The 20,967-nt window shown below is 38.8% G+C and overlaps 1 protein-coding gene across 1 annotated transcript in view; it reads left to right on the top strand.

The window, feature by feature from the left end:
- Positions 1-5,055: 5,055 nt before the first annotated feature.
- The window catches only part of LOC124165878 (bone morphogenetic protein receptor type-2-like), a 197,439-nt gene continuing 181,527 nt past the window's right edge, over positions 5,056-20,967 (top strand). The window contains exons 1-4 of the mRNA XM_046543415.1: positions 5,056-5,473; positions 5,822-5,982; positions 6,072-6,178; positions 6,742-6,853. Of these exons, the coding sequence (XP_046399371.1) occupies positions 5,931-5,982; positions 6,072-6,178; positions 6,742-6,853 (271 nt within the window). The 5' untranslated portion in view covers positions 5,056-5,473; positions 5,822-5,930. The remainder of the gene's footprint in view (positions 5,474-5,821; positions 5,983-6,071; positions 6,179-6,741; positions 6,854-20,967) is intronic.

Raw genomic sequence — 20,967 nt, 5'->3', positions numbered from 1 at the left:
CTTCTATGCTTTAACTTCATCCACTACTACTAGAGTCAAATTCGATTAAAAATGAGTTGCGTTACACTGCGCTGTTAGAACAGAAATTGCTCTTATAATTGAGACATTTCTTTGATGTTAAATGAAACTTTTCAAAGTGTTCTTGCATCTTTTATAGCCATTGGCTTCAATTTCTACTAGTATATCTTAATAATCGTTGAATATGGTTGATTGTGACTCTTTGTTTATCTTATATGGTGGAAAAGTTCTCTTTCTTCTTAGTACATTGTGTGTGTGAATTTTTACATGTCCACCCCAATGAACGCCAGTGTGTGTTTGGGCTGCATTGCCAAGACGCCAATGGATGTGCGTTTGCATCTCTGCAAGGCTCTCTATTGTACAGTAGAAAAACTCATTTCTCTGGAAGGCATACTAAAAGTATTCAGGGTTGAAAGGGTCGAGGTCTGGGAGGACAAAAGCAATGGTCTAAGATATGGTATCATATGGCTTGAAATGGTAAGCAGAAATGGTACCTACTACGAACAAAAATTTGAAACTCACCAATTCAGTAACGTGAAATATGAAGTACAATGATGTGATATCCTCCAATAGTCGAAGCAGGGAAGATCTTTGAACCGGAATGATACAGGCCAAGAAAGCAATCTTGTTTAATACAAAGGTTTGCTAACATCTAAAAAATCCAGCTTAGACCTGTGGAAGCATTTTATCAAAACTTATGATTGGAGTGTAGATCTCTGTGAATCAAAAGGCAGGATTTCCAAGGGACAGAGATAAATACAAACATCAGGGATGGTAAATGTATACTCAAATGTTTTAGCTAAATTTTAACGTAGGTTTTTGCAGCGAGGGGCATCGTTGCTGATGGCTTCCGGGTGCAGCTGCGTGTTGCACTCTGTCTAGCAAGCTTTCATGTCCGTTATAGCATCCGTTTTTAGCTAAATGTCTGATTAGATTCTAGTAAAGCTTTGATTTCACTAACTTGGAGGGACCAAAATTGGGGCACTGAGTGGAATTGAAGGAAGTGAAATGAAGAGTTGGCTAAAGGTTTGCAAATTCAAGCAAGGATGTGTAATCAAGAGAGATGCAAAATTGAGGTGCAAGTGTATCATAACATTTTTTAGTTTCATATCTTAAAGGCAAGTCTTTTTATTAGAAAAATTCTTTTTTCCAAATCATGTGTTTGAGAATGTAAAGAAATGAATGTAAGAATGCCCTGCAGACAATATTCACTGTATTAAATGATCAGCATTGGGAAAGCATAGACATTCAAATACCTCATGATGGAAATATTAAATTCCATTATATTTGCTTGAATCAGAGAATTTTATTTTTTCCTAAATCGTAGATGTTGTATGACCAATGCTGTTGGCTCAGTGGGTCCTGTGGATACCCCTGACATGTGATCTCCTAGGTGGGCAAAAGAAGCTTAAAAAACCCAAGCAATTTAGTATAACATGTAAACTTTAATCTTTAAAGCCCAAGGTAAGAAGTAAGCAAAATATTTGACTTCTAAAACGTAAATAGTATTTTTTTAATTCCACATTCATTGAGTGATTCCTGCATCATAATCATTAATATGTATACTATAGATTAAATTTAAGGCGTGAGGGCACTATAGTGACCACTTGAGCAACTAAATGCCTCAAGCCATCATCATCTGGCACAGGAGGCATGCATTCTGACAACTACATATATTCCATTAAGCTACAGTCGTGCCAGATGACTCCTAATTACACCAAGATATATGTAGCATACCTTCCAGGCATATGGGTACGGCTCGCGTGCCTTCCAGGTGAGCCTAAAAAGGGCCATTTAATAAATAAGTGACATAGAAGAAATGGAAAAATTGAAGGCTAAAGCGAGTGGACCATTCATCTCCAGTATCTGCTACTAGGTAGCTTGGATACTCTGAAAAGACAACCTTAAAACCACTCATAAACCTTTGACCAAAATCAAAGGCTACCTTGGGACACCAAAAGACAATCTGGGGCTGAAAACCTCTGGAGTTTACATACTGCCTCGAATGTGAATGTGGTCTTGTCTACATTTGGGAGGCAGGCAGCACAATCAAAAAACTACTGACAGAGCACAAAAGATGCATCTGCTTGTTCTACACAACAAAATCAGTGGTGGCAGAGCATTCCCTGGACTTTGGGGATGGAATGAATTTTAGCAATACAAAGATTCTATGCTGAACTGACAGTTACTGAAATTGAATAAAAGAAGCAATAAGAATTAGCTTCAACGAAAAGATCATCAACTGGAACGAAGACTTCCAGTCAAGGAATTGTAAGCACTTTAGGAAGAGCTTAATAAAAAACAACATGAGAAAAGAACACCAATCAAGGAATCAAGGCCCATGTGAAGGGCATTGGTTGGTATAAATAATAACATAAACTCCTTATTCTACTGGAAGACTTAGCCAATGAAATATTGGGACCCAAATCAACACCTGGTGAATAACCCAATAAACTTTCCTGCAACCAGTGGCGGCTTGCCCATAAGGACTCTCGGACGCCGCCCCTCCCAAAAATTTGAAAAATATTAATTACCCATTCAATTATAATTATACATGTAATCAACCGAAGTGTTTTTCAATCACATGCATCAAAAATGTAGGAAAAACACGCAAAAAATAGTGCGAGAAGTTCGCATTTGTAGCCACAGGGTACTGGCCAGAACGTCCCAATCCATCACCATGAAGTCATATGGAGAGTAGTAGTGGTGGGGGCTGCTGGTGCTATGACGCATCTAGGCTTGTGCCTTACGAAAGTCTTGGGATGCCGCCCGAGCATGCGCAGTGCAACGTATCTGCCGGTGACATCGCCGCGCCGGCTGGCAGCCGTATAATTTTGGTGTTGCAGTGTTGCAGAATACCTTGTTTTGGTCATGATACAAATATATCATAATATAATGATATATTAGTACCATGGTTTTGGTGACCAGTTGACTTATTATGTGTAAATTGTTTTAAAGTAAATAGGCCTAGTTGTAGTTGAGTTAATCGATTTGTAAGATGTGTAGCTGAGTTATCGATCGTTAGTGATTGTTAGTGCTTTAGTGTTAGCGATTGTTTTGTGTACTAATGAGTCATAATGGTCTTTAGATTGCGTTAAAAACTCACTAAAATACACAAAATATTAAAAAATGTTGACCCCCTGTGGAGTGTGCCCCTCCTCCCAGCATTTGACTCACGAGTCGCCACTGCCTGCAACTCTTGGAACTCATGCAACAAAAAATCTGACACATGCTCATGGATGTAGGTGATATCTTCATTTGCACATTTAGCTCTTTTTTTGGTTCTTGCAACAGATTTCTTCAGAATCTAATTTGAAACTTCAATCTCAGCCAAGTTCCATCAAATCATCCCTCATTGGACATTTTTATAAAGATTATTCGGTTTTATTGACTCACCAGTTTTTGTCAGATGGCCACCAAGTTCAGGATGTATCACTTATTTCACATTCTAAACAATCCTATACATGGAGGATTAACCCTTTCTAACCCTGTAGCTGATTCTAGGAGAAATCAAATTTCAACAATTTTCATTTTGAAAACTTGAAAATGCTGGAATCAATCACAATTATCGTGGCTGCTAAATATACTGTCATTAAAATTTACACCAAAAAATATTGAGCAGTTAAGATATTTCCAAAATAGAGCTGAAAATGTATACATTTTTTATGTTGCTTGGAAGCAACATTGGGTTGTAATTGGTAAAATGAATGGTATATGTGTTACTTATCTTAACATAGGGACAGGTTATTTTGTTTATAAATAACCTTGAACTGAATCTACACATAATATATAATTGACCTGAATATACAATCGGCCTTCATACTTGTTGACATCAGATGATTGAATCAACAAGCAGCTTAGAGATATACATAATATAAATTCATACAAGAATCGTCCTTCTAACTTACATAAAATCTGAGTGAATGGATATTGAGATTTTGATGTGGGCAGGTCGGATAATAATGGGGTAGGTGGATCAAGGCATGGTGTTTGTATAGAGAATACTATTTTCCCATCATTCCAAATTGTGTACTCGAAAAATCATTTTTTTCAGGTCAAGGTCCAAGTCCAAGTATATTTCTAGTTGTTGTTTTCCGCAGTTCCCAGCTTTGCAGCTGTGTCCTGGGCGTTTCGTTTAGTAATGTTGCAGGCAGATTAGTTGATCACGTTTTACAGATTAAAAGAGTCATGGCATAATAATACTTGACAGGGGATAGGGATATGGGAAGGGTTGAGGGCACATTTGGGGAGGCGGTGTTTTGGTTTCAGCGGAGGTTCGTAGTCCCAAAGATTTTTTAACAGTGCATTATTTGTTTTATTAAATGTAAGGGCAATTTTTTCTAGAGCAGATTTTAGTTTCGCTAGAATTCAGGTCAAGGTTATTTATTTTCCTCTAATGCTATCCAAAAGTGCACATTTATTCTTCTTTTTTAACATGCCTGTTGTGGAAACCGATGCAAACGATGTTGCTAATTCCCTTATTAAGGTAAATACCATTGATTGAATTGTGATCGCAGTGCTTTCGTCCATATTTAGGATTTTTTAGAAAGTGAAATAAGTGATTATACACACTGACTTTAGTTGACATCAGACAAAAAGTGGTGATTGGATAAAATCCTATAATAACCATTTTTCCTTGCTTAAAATATTTTTGGAAATATATTTACTCTATTTTGGAGTATATATCAAACGGTTGAATCCTTTCCACTTAATAAAAAAAAACTTACCTTCAGTTACTTAAGAAAAAGTTGACAAAGCCACACATACCTCAGTTAAAAAATGAATATGTCCTCATGAAAAAATAAATTTGTATTTATTAAAGTTAAATAGTGAATATTTTTTTATCGCCGAAATTAAATAATAACACGGCAGAATTTTCTTACCTGAGTGTAATTTTCGTCGTTTGTAAAGGAAGACTGAGATATCTTAATTTTGAATTGCCGCGAAGGTCGTATTGATGCTTCAATTCTAAAGATGGCAGCACCATCTCATTACTTCCTCAGATTCCCTCCGCAGCGCTGCAAGCGCTCAGAATTTAACGTGAAGTAGAGAGCATTCAATATGAAAGATTTCAAGCCAGACGCGAAGCAAGTTGTTCGTCTACTCCGATTTCCAGAAGGGTTCATTTCAGTTCGGAGGGGGTAGCAGAACCCGGCTAAGTGAGAATCTTATAAGCACGCCCGACCGTCTGGTCGTCCAGACGAGGACGACTGTCTACTCCGTCATACATTCGCTAGTTATTCTGTTTTAGCTGTGCTACTGCATGTGGAAAGGTGCTGGTTTCTCCGTTCCCTCATGCCAAGTTTTTGAAATCTCACGTTAGGCTGGAAATAGTTTTTTGTTTGTGTTGACATGGAGAAGTCGTTTTGGACACACTCAGTTGCAACTGCTGTGAGCACTAGTATTGGCGGACTGGTTCCACGGCTGATTTTGAAATGACTTCTATACGTTTGGGGTATTTACTATTTATCGCAATTCGTAAGTTTTAGAATCAGTTGCTTTTGTGTCTGCACTACCCGAAGAACGTTCAGGAGTTGACACTAGTGTATTTCCTAACGTCATTTCTTCACCTGTCACTGTTTTGTTCCATTTATATTTGGAATATTTGTTATTTTCTTCGTGAATGTCAATGATTATCCCAATAAATAGTTATTATGGTGAATATCTGTGATATAGTTGTTGTCAACTTATATTACGGTTGTCAAAAACTTAGTCCTCTTTGTCCGAATTTTTTACATGCTTAGAATGTATTGGGTTATTGTATTATTATATTAATCTTCTAAGACTTCTAATTCGTTTGCAGGAATAAATGTATCGTGTGACATTGAGGTGGCTTAAGCGACCTAGGATTTATTTCTTATGTCTCCATATCTTACAATGATTACAATAGGAGATTGAGTGTTTGGTTTACAATGGAAATTGCCACCATTGTGTTCATAATAACCTTATATTCCCACGCTCAAGGTAGGATTTTTAAATAGGTATTTCAATATTCGTTACCATGCGTTTACTTATTATCACAGGAATTTATGGGATGTGGTTTTTGACAATAGGCACCCAGTCGACTGAGGTTAGATTGTGTGCTCACCGTTACTACAACGTTGAAGTGCATCAAGCTGCTGAAAACTCATCGAAAGGCTATGGACTGGACGAATTATTGGTAATTGACATTTTTTATTTCCTACAATTGTATTGATTCAGTTATGTCAGAAACAGATGTTAGTAAACAAGTCATATTTCTGATAGAAGGAAATTCATGGACTAATATTTCAATATTTATTGAGTATATGCTATCCTTGCCTAACAAAATGTTCTTAGAGAACTGATAAAATGATATTTCCATTCTTCCTTCGAAGGATTTGCTTTGTGATTATAAAAGAGTAGCATTGACCTTTTTAGTTTCTAGACCCATGATTTAAGTAGTGTCATAGTTGTAATGAATTACTTAAAGGACACAAACTGCTGTAAATGGTCATTAGCTCATGCTGATTTTCATTGTATCCACTTGTGAAGTTCGCCCTGAAAGAATCATCTAATAGATATATCTGCAGTAGTGTTGTTTCTAAAATCATGATTTGAGGCTGTGTTGTTATTTAGCCCTTCATTTGGAGGCGTTTCCTATTGAATAAATAAAGTGCGTGCAAATTTAAACGGACGATTTTCAAAACGAATATATTGTAGCCCGGAGGATGTGTACTGATGCTCTCTGTGTTTAATTTATAGGCTTTTTATGGGAATGTGGAGAGGTGTGCCAAGGCTACAAACTTTTGCTACACTTTTTGGTCTAAGGATACTTCAGTCAATCAAACAGATGGGATCACAATCTTGCGCCAAGGTGAGTAATATTTTTCATTGACTTTAAATTCTTCTTGGTTTTACAACTAAGAGAAGAAGTATGCGTCAAGTTGGTGTTAGGATCTTAATTAGCCTGGTCATCGTTCAGCTGTTGTGCAAACAAGCTCAGCTAAATATTTGATGAGTTGTGCATCAGTGATCTCCGAGTGGAATAGTGAAACGGTTCTTTCGGTTGAGATTTCATCGCAAAAACCAGAAATGTAGATTGATCGGGATACGTTGGGTGTCCAGTTGCAGTTGTTGTCCAAGTGTTGTGTTTAAGTGAACTGAATGACTGTGGGGACACAATTATCCTATTTCCTCGTTGCACTACCACTTTGCCATAATTTCTCTTCCAAATATGAATGGAATTACAAGGTTACAGTTGTATTGTCCCTCAAGAAATGGAATGAGTACAGTCTTTATCATCTCTACCATTGAGATTTTTCTTCATAGACTCTTTTGGACTGTCTCCAATACTCAGTGACAGCAAAGGATTACCTACAGTTCTGTGTTGAATTTGTTCTGACGAGGGTGTAGCGTCATGAGCAGTGGCTAAGTAGGTTGGACACATGACTAGAAAGGGATAAGTGACGTACGGAGTGTGCACGACGGCTAACAATTGCTTTTGATGAAAATATGGTTCTTCTATAGTCATAGCTTGTTCAGAAAAATCTTCTGCTGATACAGTTCTACCCACTCTCGTAGTGATTCAACCTTCAAGGTTGGTATGGTAAGGTGAGGGTAGAGCTCATCACAGACATACATTGTTGGGGGCATTCATCAGTTACATTTAGAACTTTCTCGGTCCTTTGTGCTAACCCTATCTTCACCCTGCAGCAGACGCTTAAAGATATGAGATAAGAGCACTGGTGTTAATTTATGGATGGCCATCCATCCAATCTTAATTCGTGCCTCAAGTATTTGAAGTAGGGTGCTTCTGTGGAAAGCGTTGGGTCATGGCGGCTAGACCCATGCCCTTTATACACTTGCCCCAGACTTAGCCACAGGTGTGTGAGATTCAGGGCAGGGTTCTTTTCCCTGGGACTCCTCATACTCTTGAGGATTTCTGTTTTGAGGTGTCCAAAGGCTTCACTTGGTTGTGAACCGGGGACCCTTGAATCAGCAGCCCATAGCTCTACCCACTGAGCTCCCATGCTCCCCTCAAGTTTTACCCCTTGAAAATTATTTTGAGATGGTGTTGTCCTTTTCATTTTTTTTGTTCACTTTACATGAGTCGGTGAGTTCATCATTTTGCACATTGGCTGATTAACCCTTTCGCTGCGGCTCACTCTCTGCAAAGCTGCTCGTTTCGTGCGTCAGATAAGAGAAGGGCTTAGTGTGTGGGACATTAGAACCTATTGCTTCCTAAAAAAAAGAGATACATATCTAAAAAAGTATGGGGTAAGGTCTGACTCACTAACGGTCTGGGGGTAAGGCGATCCTTTCCGGAAGGAGTTAGGGTATGGAAAAGGGAAAGTTTGTCCACTATGTGCTGCAAGTAGAATGAAAATCCTACTGTGCGATCGTACTAGGTACGCAGAAAAAGGGTCAAGTTAGAGAGCTTTGAAGGGTGTTGTTGGGATTCTAGTGTAGGACGTTTTGATCCTCAATATTTCCAGTCAGCTGATGATTTGTGTCTTTTGTTGTTCCATGTAACGAGTCATTTTCAGTGTGACATAGGTTAATAATTATCAACAACAATGTTTGAAGTTTTTTGTAAAATTTCCTGTGGTTTCTTGTTGGCAATTTCAATCTCATCATTCCCTATGCTCTTGTGATACCACTTACGACCTTGTAAAAATGTTTCTCTTCAAGACTCCACTGCCAATGGCTGTAAAATAGGCCCTTCTGACCAGATGAGATCAGACTTAAGCTGTAATAGCTTCATGTTCATGTACAATTATGCTAAAACAGTAATAGTAAAATTTAAGTCCTGTGTAAATAGTTAGGGTTTCATTTTATTTTTGTTAGGGAAGATGATGTTTTATGAGTGGCTTGTTGAAAAGATTTTTATCCATGGAAGCTAGTGTAATACAGTTACTAAATCTGCCTCTTTTAGTTTTTTAATTAATATTTTTTCAAACCATTGCAACAAGAGCCTGATTTAGTAAAAAGAACAAACCCCTCGAGTCTTCTGTCAACATTCTTGGTTGGGAAAGAAAAAACACTAAGTATTCCAGGAATATATTGATCTAAACAGTTTAAACCTGGGAAAATGAATGCAATTAAATGTGATAAAAATTCCGGTACAGGTGCAATTCATTGATCAGTGTGTCCTCTCTTGAATGCTTTTTATTGAAGATGTCACATTTTTATTTACTCTCACTAGCATCGATTTAGGATTTTCTTACTACCTTATTATTTATGTTCTTTCTTTAGCTGAGTGCCAAGATGTGATAGTGCCATACTAGGGTATTTTATTTCTGTTTTTGTGTCTGTCGCTAACTTCGTTAGTTATTCAGTGAGAAGAACTGATGGCATCAGCTCTTTTGCGGATAAGTTAGTGACAATCCCAGGTTTTGTGGTTAACTGCTTCTCAGCTATACTTTTCTTTCTTGCGTTGGTGTGGTTCATGATTGTTTACACTTTTGTGAGCAATTTCCTCCCTCAGTTTGCTCTTTTACCTGAAAAATAGAATGAATCAGAACTCTAACCCACAAAAACTGGATGGCAATTGTTGTATTTTTTATCTTAAACTTTTGAGAAAATGGCTGAATTAGTAAGATTTTCTTCTCCATAACTCATATTTCCCTTCCTTCAACAGAATTTGTGCAATTAATTATAATTTTGGGTCTGCGTGTGTGTCCCCATTGTTTCTGCTGGTATTATTTGTTCAGTTGATATCAAAGTCAAATTTTAACTAGGTATAGTATGACACATCTATTTTCAATTGAGTCTGAAACTCATTATGAAACAAACTAATGGTAGTATGTGGGAGTCGATTCCATAAAACTTTCTATTTAGTTTATTCAGCATAATTCACTCATCTGTAAAAGTCATTGTTCAGTATGTTAGAAATTGTCAATTATCATAATATTTCAAATATAAAATAATATATTTTGTTAGATTTTTGTTTTACTTTTCTCAGAAATCTACATCCTTTAATTGGAGCTTCTTTTCTAATAACCTCCCACGAAAAGAATTTTCTGTTAAATAGAGCTTACCTGATTTTCTTTGTTTTTTTTTTTAAATCTCAAATATACACTATCTCATGTTTAAAAAGTAGTTGTCAGAACTGTTTGCATGTCTGATGTCATTGTGATTACTATCATTACTTCATTGTGTTAACTTCACTGTCATGCTGTGAACTTTTAAGGCAAACTTTTCGAGGGTACTGTAGCGAGTGGCTGCAATGGAATTATTTGCAAAAATCTGATTAATATATAGTGCCGTGCTGTTTTTGCCGATATTGGTATGAAAGCAATATTAATTAACAATATTGAACAATCCTAAACCTGTAGGCTTTTGTTTGAACATTCAGCACTTTGCTGATTACCGTTTGCACACCTCTCTGTGGTTGTTCTACCATTGAATTGATATAGAGCAGCAGTTGAGCAGCTTCGGCTATCCTTGGGTGTTTGTCGTGGTGCGCTCAATTTAGGAACGTGGGCACATTCCATTGCTGCAAACAAGACCTGATCTGTGTCACAAAAATAGTTGAATTATAAAATGGGATTTCAAAAACATTGTGGCCTCATTTCTATGAATCTAAGATGCAGTAAATGAATATTCAACTAGATACTCTTCTCAGTTGGATAGATAATGGAAATGGTAGCGATTCTCATAGGAAGGAAAAGTCAAAATTAAATTCAAACCATTGGGTAGATGAGGTGGAGTTTCCAGGAGTTATCAATTGACGTGGAATTGGTGGCCAAAATATTCATTAAATATATTTGATTTGTGGAGGAATTACTTTTATATACATGCATAGGTTGTGTGCATTGAGGTGCACCAGTTGCTTTTAAAATGAGGAATTTGAAGAATTTATCTCTCAGTTTTTCCTGAAGTGATGACAGGCATTAAGTCGGGCAGAAATTATGTTTTCTAATTGTCGAAGATGCTTATTGGAAATTTTCAGTTAGTGAAATTGGTAAATTTATTAGAGAAAGTTATAAAAATTCAAAATTTGTAATGGTGGTCCCTATATTTTAGTCCAGTCAATGAACATGGAAAACGGCCAGACTGAGGAAAATGGTTGCGTAATTGCAGTGGTTTGAGCAGAACCTTGTGAGCAATCCCCTAAAACTGTCAACCCCTTGGGGGTGAGCAGAGTGCATGCTTAATATGTGATTCTTTTACATTTTTCGTGCACAACTTTGTGCACACCAAATTGGTAAAATGATGCTAGTATACAAAATCAAACTAAGTCGAATTTTGTTCAAAAAAGGCCATGTAGGAGTTGTGGTTTTCTAGTTTAGAGTTTGTAAAATTTATCATTTTTGAAAAATTGTATTTCATTGGTATTAAATCAATGATTAAATTTACATTTATTTGGAGCTAATGTAAAAATGCATTTTTATAAAAAGTGAACTAGTAGGCATTTATCAATAAGTATCTCATGAATTGTACTTTAAACTACTTATGTTAATGTGTGGGAGACACCATGCCCTTGTATTTCATCACTTATCAAGCACAGGGGTAGCTAACTCCTTTTTCGCTCTTTGAATTACGTTCTGTCGCGTAGCCCCCTTTAGTCATTAGCCCTATTGATGTCCTTCGATTTGAATTTCCAGTGTGATGTGAGCGTGCAGGCTGTGAGTGATGAGATGGTGCAATTAAGTGCTTTCAAGCGTACAGAGAGTATCATAGAACTTCTTTAAGTTTGGTCTAGAATGGAGCTTACGTGAAGAAGGATGAGGGTTGTGGGATCCATTGTGGAGTATGATGCAAGAAAGAGACGAGGAAGAAGTTTGGAAGGATGTTGCAAAACAAAAATTATGTGGGGAAAATCCCAATTGGTTAAAGGTTGTCGGAATGATGTGATTATGTGTGAACGGTTTTCCTTCATTCTTCATCCCTGACTGGAATTATGTGCCAGTGAAGTAGCTACTTCAATTATGAACACTGGAAAGAAAAATAGAAAAAATTAGAAATATTTAATGGAAATTTCCCCCACAGCTGATATATTTATTTCGTCTATGTAACTATGGGCCGTATTTCCCTCCTAGGAGTAAGTTATATCACCACATAACTATTATCATAGCTTGATAAGTCGTCGAGCATTTTTTCATCATCATCTCAACATTTAGCCCTTTATTCAATTCTATAAGCTTATCTTTCAGCACCAATGTCAGCAGTTCCATATCCTTGTTTTACCTGTTCAGAATATTTTATCCGAGGCTTACGGTTCTTACCATCTCATTTGCTATCCCCCTGCCCTCCGATTCGACTATTTTTCCTGTCAATCCCGTAAATCTCGTGGTGTAGCAGATTAAGTTGTTCGGTTTTATTATGGTTTTTCAGGAAAATTCTCTTTTCTTCCACCCTTCATGAAATTTAGTCATCCCTCACGTCGTCGATCAATTGATTTATGTCATTCTTTTGAAGCGCCACATTTCGAATGCTTCCTCTCTGTAATTACCGGATGCTGTCAATGTCCGTACCTTGCCTCCTTGCTTTATTGTGCTCCAGATGTAAGTTCTGATGTGTTGCTTCCTTCCGTCAATGTTCATGTTCGGCTGTTGTAGATCTTCCTTTTCATAGAATGCCCGCTTCTCTTCCGAGACTTTCTTGCATCGCTTCTTCCGTCGTTGTACGCTCCGTTGGAGTTTTGTTTTCCTAGCTTGTCGATTGCGTCTTTGGGGGTCATTGGAACGCGCAAGCCGTTCCAACTCGAAGAGGTTGTAGACCTTGGCAAAGGGACTACTGATTATTCACGAACTATTATTAAGTGCGCGAAAGCGTAGTCAAGGAATCGCTCTGTGCGGTGGCGTACTCGTTGTTCTTAGGTAATATTGAGGAAAAAATGCAAAAATCGAAGACCTTGTTCGTTGCAAATGTGGGGGAAGGGGCAGTGCACTTGGATGTTCTAATTGTTTGCCGAGGGATGAGGGGTGCGTGAAGGGCCTCGTGTTGTGTGGTGCGTGGGAATGCATGTTAAGGGGGGGGGGGGGGCGTGGAGCACTCTCGCCCGTGCGTACGATCAGCTGCTCCGGGAATCCCCATCGATCCAACCCCTTCGTCTCGCCGCCGCCGCCACACATTTCACTCTCTCGCTCCGCACCGTCTCTGCGCTCATGAATCCGAGTGGACACCGATTCTCGGTCCAGTCGAGAAACCATTTACGACGCTGCAAAATAATAATGCTTTGGGAAAATGCAACAAGAGTCATTGGCACTACATTGTATTTCATCTATTTCCGCGTACTACCCCGCAAGCAGCCGCAATAGGCGTGGCGTGGGTGTTAGGACACCAGCCGTTCCACATAAAAAGGAAATACTCAAACTAAATTACGCCTAACGTTTATTAAGGCCTGGTTACACGGTACATTAACACGTACAAGTTAATGTACGTTTGCGTGAATGATTTTGGTGGACCGGAACGGAACATGTAGGAATGCATGAACCAAATTAGAACAGGTTCTATTTTCCGTTCATGCATTCGCACAAGTTGGGAGGTTACACGGTGCATTTTGGCGTTCATTCTCGCGTTCATACATTTAGACATTTACCCGTACGTGTTAATGTATAGTGTAACCAGGCTTTTAAAGTCTGCGGAGGAAAACGAGTTTCCACACCTATATGTACGGCAAAATATCTATCTCAATTTATCGTTTTTTTCGGACCTGAAAATGTAATGGGGTTCCAATATGACGTTCTTCGTGTCACTCTTGAGATATCCATTCTCAATTGCTCGAACAATCCAAGACTAGCGCGTTGTCTCCTAGTCTCTAACGGCTCCCAACCCAATTCGTTTAACATCTATGCAACGCTTTCTGCACGCTCCTTTGTACAATCCTAGGGTATGTTAATGATTCATTGGATCAATACGACAAAAATCTTTGATAAATAGAGTAGTGCCGTTAATAGGTACATTATTTTTTCAAATATTTTGTTCATCGTATATTGACGGAGTGATATAATTTATTTGTGACATAAGTTTTGGGAAAATACAATTGGAGTTATTGGCACTGCAATTGACAATTTTTTCCGTATCGATCCAATAATCATTTTTGCACAATGCTTGTTTTTTAAATGCATCATTTGATTAATAAGACGAAAATCGTTGGCGGTAATAGTGCCGTTGGTCCTTATTGTTTTTCCTTAAAGTTTACATACAATGATTGCGGTGCATGAGTATTATAGAGTGAACCGGTTTTTTTACTGAACACTGAACAGGTGTTTTTTGTTGAACCGCGTGTGTGTATCACGGTGAGGAGGCCTACCTCAATCCCCCGAAATGTTCTCCCCTTTTCTCCTTTGGCGGCAACCCGCGATACATCTGCTGAGGAGACCGCTAGTCCAGTCCTCTGACGCTCCATTTTTCGATATAGTTACATTTACGAAAGTCTTTACTAACCTGCCCTTATCTTACCTCTCTGAACATCAACAGCAACACTTCCCATGTCTTACCAATGCTACAATTTTCTTTAGCTTTACGTACTTGTGTTCTTTAATTTCGAGGGTTTGATTCTCGCTTTATTTTATCTTCTCGATTCTCGGCATATTTAAGGTAGATTTGATTCCCGTTACGTTATATGTGTTTTGTTTCTTTTTTATATATTATTTGTTATCTTGTTATTGCGCCACAGTAAATTGGCAATAATTGCTGTATGTGGGCTTTTGAAATGAATAAATTAAACGTCTGCAAATTACTTATGATAAATTCGACTGTCAGCATTATGTTCAAGTAATACGTAGCTGATTTAATTAAGTGTATGGTGTTCTGATGGGTACGAATTGAGGACAGAATATCAGTACAGGCGACCCATATACCATCCAAGCGCCTCCCGAAGTAAATTTCTGGCTACTTGCGTTTACTGAACCAGTGTTTTCGGCTTAAATGGGTGATGAAATAAAAGTAATCACTTTTGTGACGCCCCGTAGGCTCATCTACCAATCTTGTCTTGTGTGGCACGCACTTCGAGCAGTAGAGCAGCACACCAGCCTTCCATTCATCCCGCAATAGGGTGGTGCGCTTCAGAACAGCTCGCGGGCAGAGTTCGATAGAACTAGAGGGCCCCAGTGTCCTCTACAAAAAAATAGTCAATCATCCGCGCTTATTATTAGTGTCCATTATTGTACAGTGAACAATACCTCCCCACCCCACTCTCAATTAGACGGCCTACGTGAAGGAAGCGCGGCAAGTGCGCTTCCATTGACATTCTGTTGCCATACTTCAATATGGTTAAACTATTACATCTTGTCTCACGTCACAATTTTTTGCCATTTCGATTTCATTTAAAATATTTTAGCATCAGAGAACGCAATTGTATTATTTTAGACGGAATTTTACGAAAGAGTTTTCAGAAAAAATAAAAAGGTTTCGTCGATTCATGCAGTATTCCTTTGACAGATTTCGAGAAAAAAAAATACATATATATATAAATGCTCGCATGACTTTCATGACTGAGTCATTTCCCTTTTATTTACAATATTAATGCACTTATGTATTTTTGGGAAAAATATGTGAAATCCTATAAATAAAATTCTGATCAACGTGTTTCTTTGATTGACGAACTAATGCACTGCATAAGATCGCATTAAGCTCTTCGTGAGCCGGCCTCGGTAGCGGCGGAGTAAAGTGTTCTCCTGCTAATCCAGAGGTCGTGGGTTTGAATCCCGCCCTGGTGGATTTTATCCCACCCTGGGTATGGATGTATGCGTGGGTCCATCAATATCATTGCAAATAAAAGGACTGTGTATTCCTAAATTTGGTTGATAGAGACCAGATTATTATTATTTAATATATTTTCACAGCATTTTTGCTGGTTTTAGGCGAGGTACGGGTATCACCAAGCACTCGTCTTTTTACTCTGTGTTGAAAAATTTTCTGACAATCCGGCAAGTATTTAAAATTGCTGCTTTTTGTATTGTAATAAACATGTTTTTCGGCAGTCCAATAGTTTTAAGACCTTGATGGATTGAATGAGGCACTACTGTGGCAGAGATAATGATTGGTATTATGTGTACTTTATCTGATTTCCACAATCTCTTAATTTCATTTTTAAGTTCTTCATACTTTTCCATTTTGTTGGTGTAGGCTGTAGTGATATTATGCGAATTAGGTACGGCAATGTCTATCAAGTACGTTTCATTGTGAGTTTTATCTTGCACTACTAGATCAGGTCTATTGCTATGGACTGCTTTATCCGTAATTTATTATTATTATTATGGGCCTTCTTTTTGTAGAAATTTCCGGTACTATTGAAATATTAGCCGCCCATAGGATGTCACAGTGAGACAATTTTCCTAGTATCTGGGTGTAGACAAAAGCAGCCACTCTAATTCACGCCGTTGACGATGGCAATGCGGAAGTTCTGGCCCGTCCGTGCGTGTACATGTCGGAGGCTGCTTCTCGGTTCGGACGTCGTTTTCGCCCTCTCTTGTCCCACTGACCCCGCCACAGTCCTCCTCTCCTCCCTTTAATTTTCCATTCTCACCGCTTTCACGGACGTTTGCCCCCCGTACACTGTCCCCGGATTTCTGGGGATTATTTTCCTTTTCGTGAAGCCGTACACGGGTCTGGTCGGAGAATTTCAGGAGCCCGGCTCGCGGGGACATTGGCCAGTTTCCCTTTCACTCTCGCCCAAAAAGTGCAACCCTCGGTCGAGTTCATTTTCTCCGTGAGTCCGTATTTGATTCTCGAATCAGGGGCTTCCGGGCAGCATAACGTGGCAATGGATGACTTATGCCATATGCCAATGGATACTCGCATTTCAGGATGTCTTGGTGTCCATGTGGATCTCGTAGGTAATGTCTCAGTGCTAGAAGAATTTGCTACAGGAAATATTCAATGTATTCCTATCCTCGATGCTTAGAGTATCATCATTAATCAACCCTATACTTCTATTTTCTAAAATTTCAACTCTACGAGCAATTACATATTATTATGCGTTGTGTTCACCAGCCGAATATTCCATTGGCTCGGGGAAATATAGCCATATTATTTATAATACGGAATTCGTTGATATTATTACTATAATTTGTATTTAAGCTCGCTTCATTGCTTTGGAATTCGAGTGATAATCTACCCCTAAAACTTTAGAGGCATAAAATTTATTAAGGGATACTCGCTCGGTGATTAAACTCTAAGGGTAGTATGAATGTGTGTGGGTGGAACTCATCCCTGTCATTACCACCGGCGTGTACATATCACACATTCGGAGTCGGTCGGGGAACCACTTCTTTTTAGCTTTTAAGAAAAATATGGGAAAACCGTACGTTTAATTGGCAAAACTAATACACGACATGTAATAGGGAAGGAACGAACAACGTTTTTAAGGTTTAGACAGAATCGAGAAAGTACCCGGAATAGAAGGCATCTTAATGTTTAATATTTTAGCTAAGAATTCCAAAAAGCGTCAGTCCATATTACTGGAATTTGGGATGAACAGTGTTTAAGTACGTCTTTGAAGCTACTAGAGTTATTGATTAGTATTTTTTCTGCTAATTTATATTACATACATATAGTGGTAATTCTATTCATGCGGGAAAGTGGAAGTAATGGCATGGAGATCTTTGAAAATATGCATGCATGCAACGTGATTTGTCTAAAAATTTTATTGAATGGACTTCACGAAAGAGTGGGGTCGTTTCGCAGTGTCTCGAAAACGCAATTTAATAAGATAATTCGGATTACGGATGGGAAAAGATTATTTTAAACGGAATAGGAGTCTTACTTAATCTGCCTATTTCTCATGAATTTAAATTGAAAAAAAAATTGCTTAAGTTGCCGCCTACTTTTTCATGAGTTATTGACGTAATTGAAGTTCAGGAGCGGTGAACCGCTCGGCAAGAATCAGTGACGTCATGAACATATCGATACTTCGCCTCGAATGGTTCGAGAAGCTGGCGGCGGATCGAAAATATGGAAAATAGAGTTTTCTATATTTTTTTTCCAAATCTATCGGTGTCGTAATAATAAGAAAACGGTGTGCCCCTTCTTGACGTGGTACGCTTATATTTCCGCTTAAGTCTAGCACCACCCTGTCATCGATTTTTCTGTGTAAGTTTTGTTTGTGCCTGTAAATTTACAAGAGTTTAGAATGAGTAGTTTTTATCCATATATAGCGTTGCTGCCGCTGTAATTTGTTCTACGATTTAATATTATATTGGTAGAATTTGTATTCCTGGGGAAAAGTAGCCGTAATGGCTTTGGTAGCTCTATAGATGTACGTAAGTCGTGGTTTGTCTTGAAAGCCGTCGGTATTAGTGGTAACGGAGCAAATCTTTGCCTGCCAAACCGGGAGTCGCAAGTTTGAGTCCCACCTGGGTAGGTCTCCCCTATCCAGGGCATGGATATTCACGTACGTTTAAATGTTATAACACCCCTATGAAAAGACTTGTGTGTAAGGCTTGGTAGTAAACTTTTGAACGGATGATCTCTGCATTCTCTTCGGGTTTTCATTTGCGTCCGTTGTATTTTGGCGACAACAGTTTCGCTGACATTGCAGTTAGCGTCTTCAGGTCGAAGGTGAGGTAACTCGGAAAATTTTCGCATTATATATAGGCCTCTTCATCCCGCTGCTGCTCTCTCATTGGTCGGTGGTTGTCCATCTCTCATTGCTGGTTTCCCATTGGTTGGTGGTTGGAGAATCCTTTTCATGCGTTATGCAGGTGGTATCCTTGATCCCTGTTAACGATTGAACGGATTTCAGATTTTCTTTTCAAGTCACCGTTCGAATCCTTGCTTCTTGTCGTAGTACAATTTTATCTCCGCTCGAGTGTTATCGATTTTGCCGTGAGGGGCACTCGTTTGTGTCGGAGAAGTTGGGTGTGCTGTGGGCACGTATTCGCGGGCCACTCCGCCATTCACTCGCTCCGAAAGGGAGTTAGTCGTCTGGGCGTTGGTAGGTAGCGCGGCCACCTCGGACGTGATGAGTATTCGAGACGAGGCCCGCTTTTGTGTGTGGCGCAGCGGCATGAGAGCCTCCAAGGTGATTTGTTGCTCCGATCACGGCGTGCACTGCGGAATAAGCCGGAGGAGGTCCTTCAATTCTCTCAAGAGCAGTAATTGCATTCCAGCAGATAACTTTTCCATTTGTGTTTGTTTGGGTCTGTTGCTCGCACGCTCATTTTTCTCCTATTTCGGATGGCGATCACGAATCCTTTTTTTATTGAAGTTATCTCTAGTTGTGTTTTTCCGGCGCATGCCGCGTAGTGGAAGGCTATTCAGGTTCTCCACCAGGTCTACGTTGAAATTTGCTGACGTTTTGGGAACCGAGTCGTTTCCCACTTTCAGGGTTGATGATGGGAACCAATTCTCTTTCCGAAAAGGGGGGCAGACATGTCAAAGCAGACTCGGTGGGAAACCCAAGTAGCTTTCCAAGATATTTTTTTATTTCTCACCTCGTGGTGAATTTATTTTTAGATTATTTACTTCATTGAATGAAGCACATCGACTCAAGTTTATGCTCTAATTTTAGTTAATTACCTTGAATTGCAAATCACAGTGGCCAGCGGCCGGGGCAGTTTCTGTTTTCCATCGTCATAAAATATTTGACTATTGAGCGACTTTTTCCCGGAATCCAGAATTGTTTGTATTTTTGGTATTTACATTTTTTATGTTTTCATTGAAATTTGATAGCATAATTTTGCTACCAATACACATAGTTGTCAAGTTCCTTTTCAGTGCCACAAGTTCATTTCAAACCACCGAATAATTGAATTCTAGAATAGTCATGTTTCGAGTTAGGTGTGTTTCGATTGTATTTCATTTTGAATGTGATCTGTTACACCGATCCTGGAACACTGTTTCTTCTACCTTTCTCTAGTCGAAATACTTCCATCATAGCGAAGCATTTTTCGATTAGGGAGGCTGCTCGTTTGGTTTGATTCTGCGCTGTTTTTTCCTATTTTGGTTGGCGATCATGAACACTATTTTTATTCCCCACTTCTTTGTGAAACTAAATCTTCAGATCCCAGTCTTCACTGACAGACTTTGAAAATTCGCCTCGTTTTGATTCATTTAAAGGATTCAGTATTGATTTTACGCAGTTTATTTTCTGCAATAAAATTTAAGGTCATAATACAAGTTTTGAAAACAAATATATGCTTATGAAAAACATTTTTAGCTGGTAACTATATCACTATGGTTTCAAACGGTCTTGTGTTGTCTTTTGGGGATACGGAGAAATAACCTCACCACAATGACGTACAAGCGCAATCCATTTTTTCGAGCCTTTGCGGCCTAGCTAACTTTAGGATGCAATATCTCCTCCAGTTTTCGGAATTCAAATTTTGCAAATAATAAATTGAAAAACCTTTTAACAGTGAGATAGCTACAAGTAACTGTATAACTAGTCCATATTGAAATGGGGAAACTGGTAAAATTCCACACTTTTATTTACACCGACCAAGTGTATTTTTGTGGGCATCATTTTTATCATTAACCAGGAATTTTATATGAAACCACATTGCTCGGCCATTTTTTTATCACTTGCCATAGCATTAAGATCCAATCGGGTAGTTTCCTTCATCAAAGAAAACGAAATGCATTGATTGCGATTCCTCACCCACCATTAGTGTATTCATAGTATGCAAATTATTTGGTTTTAGAATTCCCAGTTTAGACGAATGTCAATGGTCAATTTTATCCTCATTTGAAAAAGGCCTGATTGGCGCCCATGCGAAGCCACTCCACGTGACGTCAGTTTCTACAAGAGAGGATAGGAGTTTTACATGGTCTGAGATTACCAATGCATGCATGAGGCACAGACTTCATGGAAACAACTCTTAATAATCACCTATCAAAACTGCCTATGGTCGGAAAGTTTCCTTCGTTTCGTAAGGTATTAATAATCCTTATTTAAGCCAAGCGCTACCTGCTAGCTTGGTACTCTACTATCTGCTAGCAGCCTGCATCGTAGCGGCGCTCATAACCTCGCACCAAGGTGGCCTCACACGGCGGCTGCCGGAACTAGAATGACGTCAAACGGGCTTTTCCCAGCAT

Source organism: Ischnura elegans, chromosome 9 (genome assembly GCF_921293095.1).
Source record: "Ischnura elegans chromosome 9, ioIscEleg1.1, whole genome shotgun sequence".
NCBI lineage: Eukaryota > Metazoa > Arthropoda > Insecta > Odonata > Coenagrionidae > Ischnura > Ischnura elegans.
The sequence above is the reverse complement of the archived record's forward strand: the minus strand, read 5'-3'. Positions and strand labels throughout refer to the sequence as shown.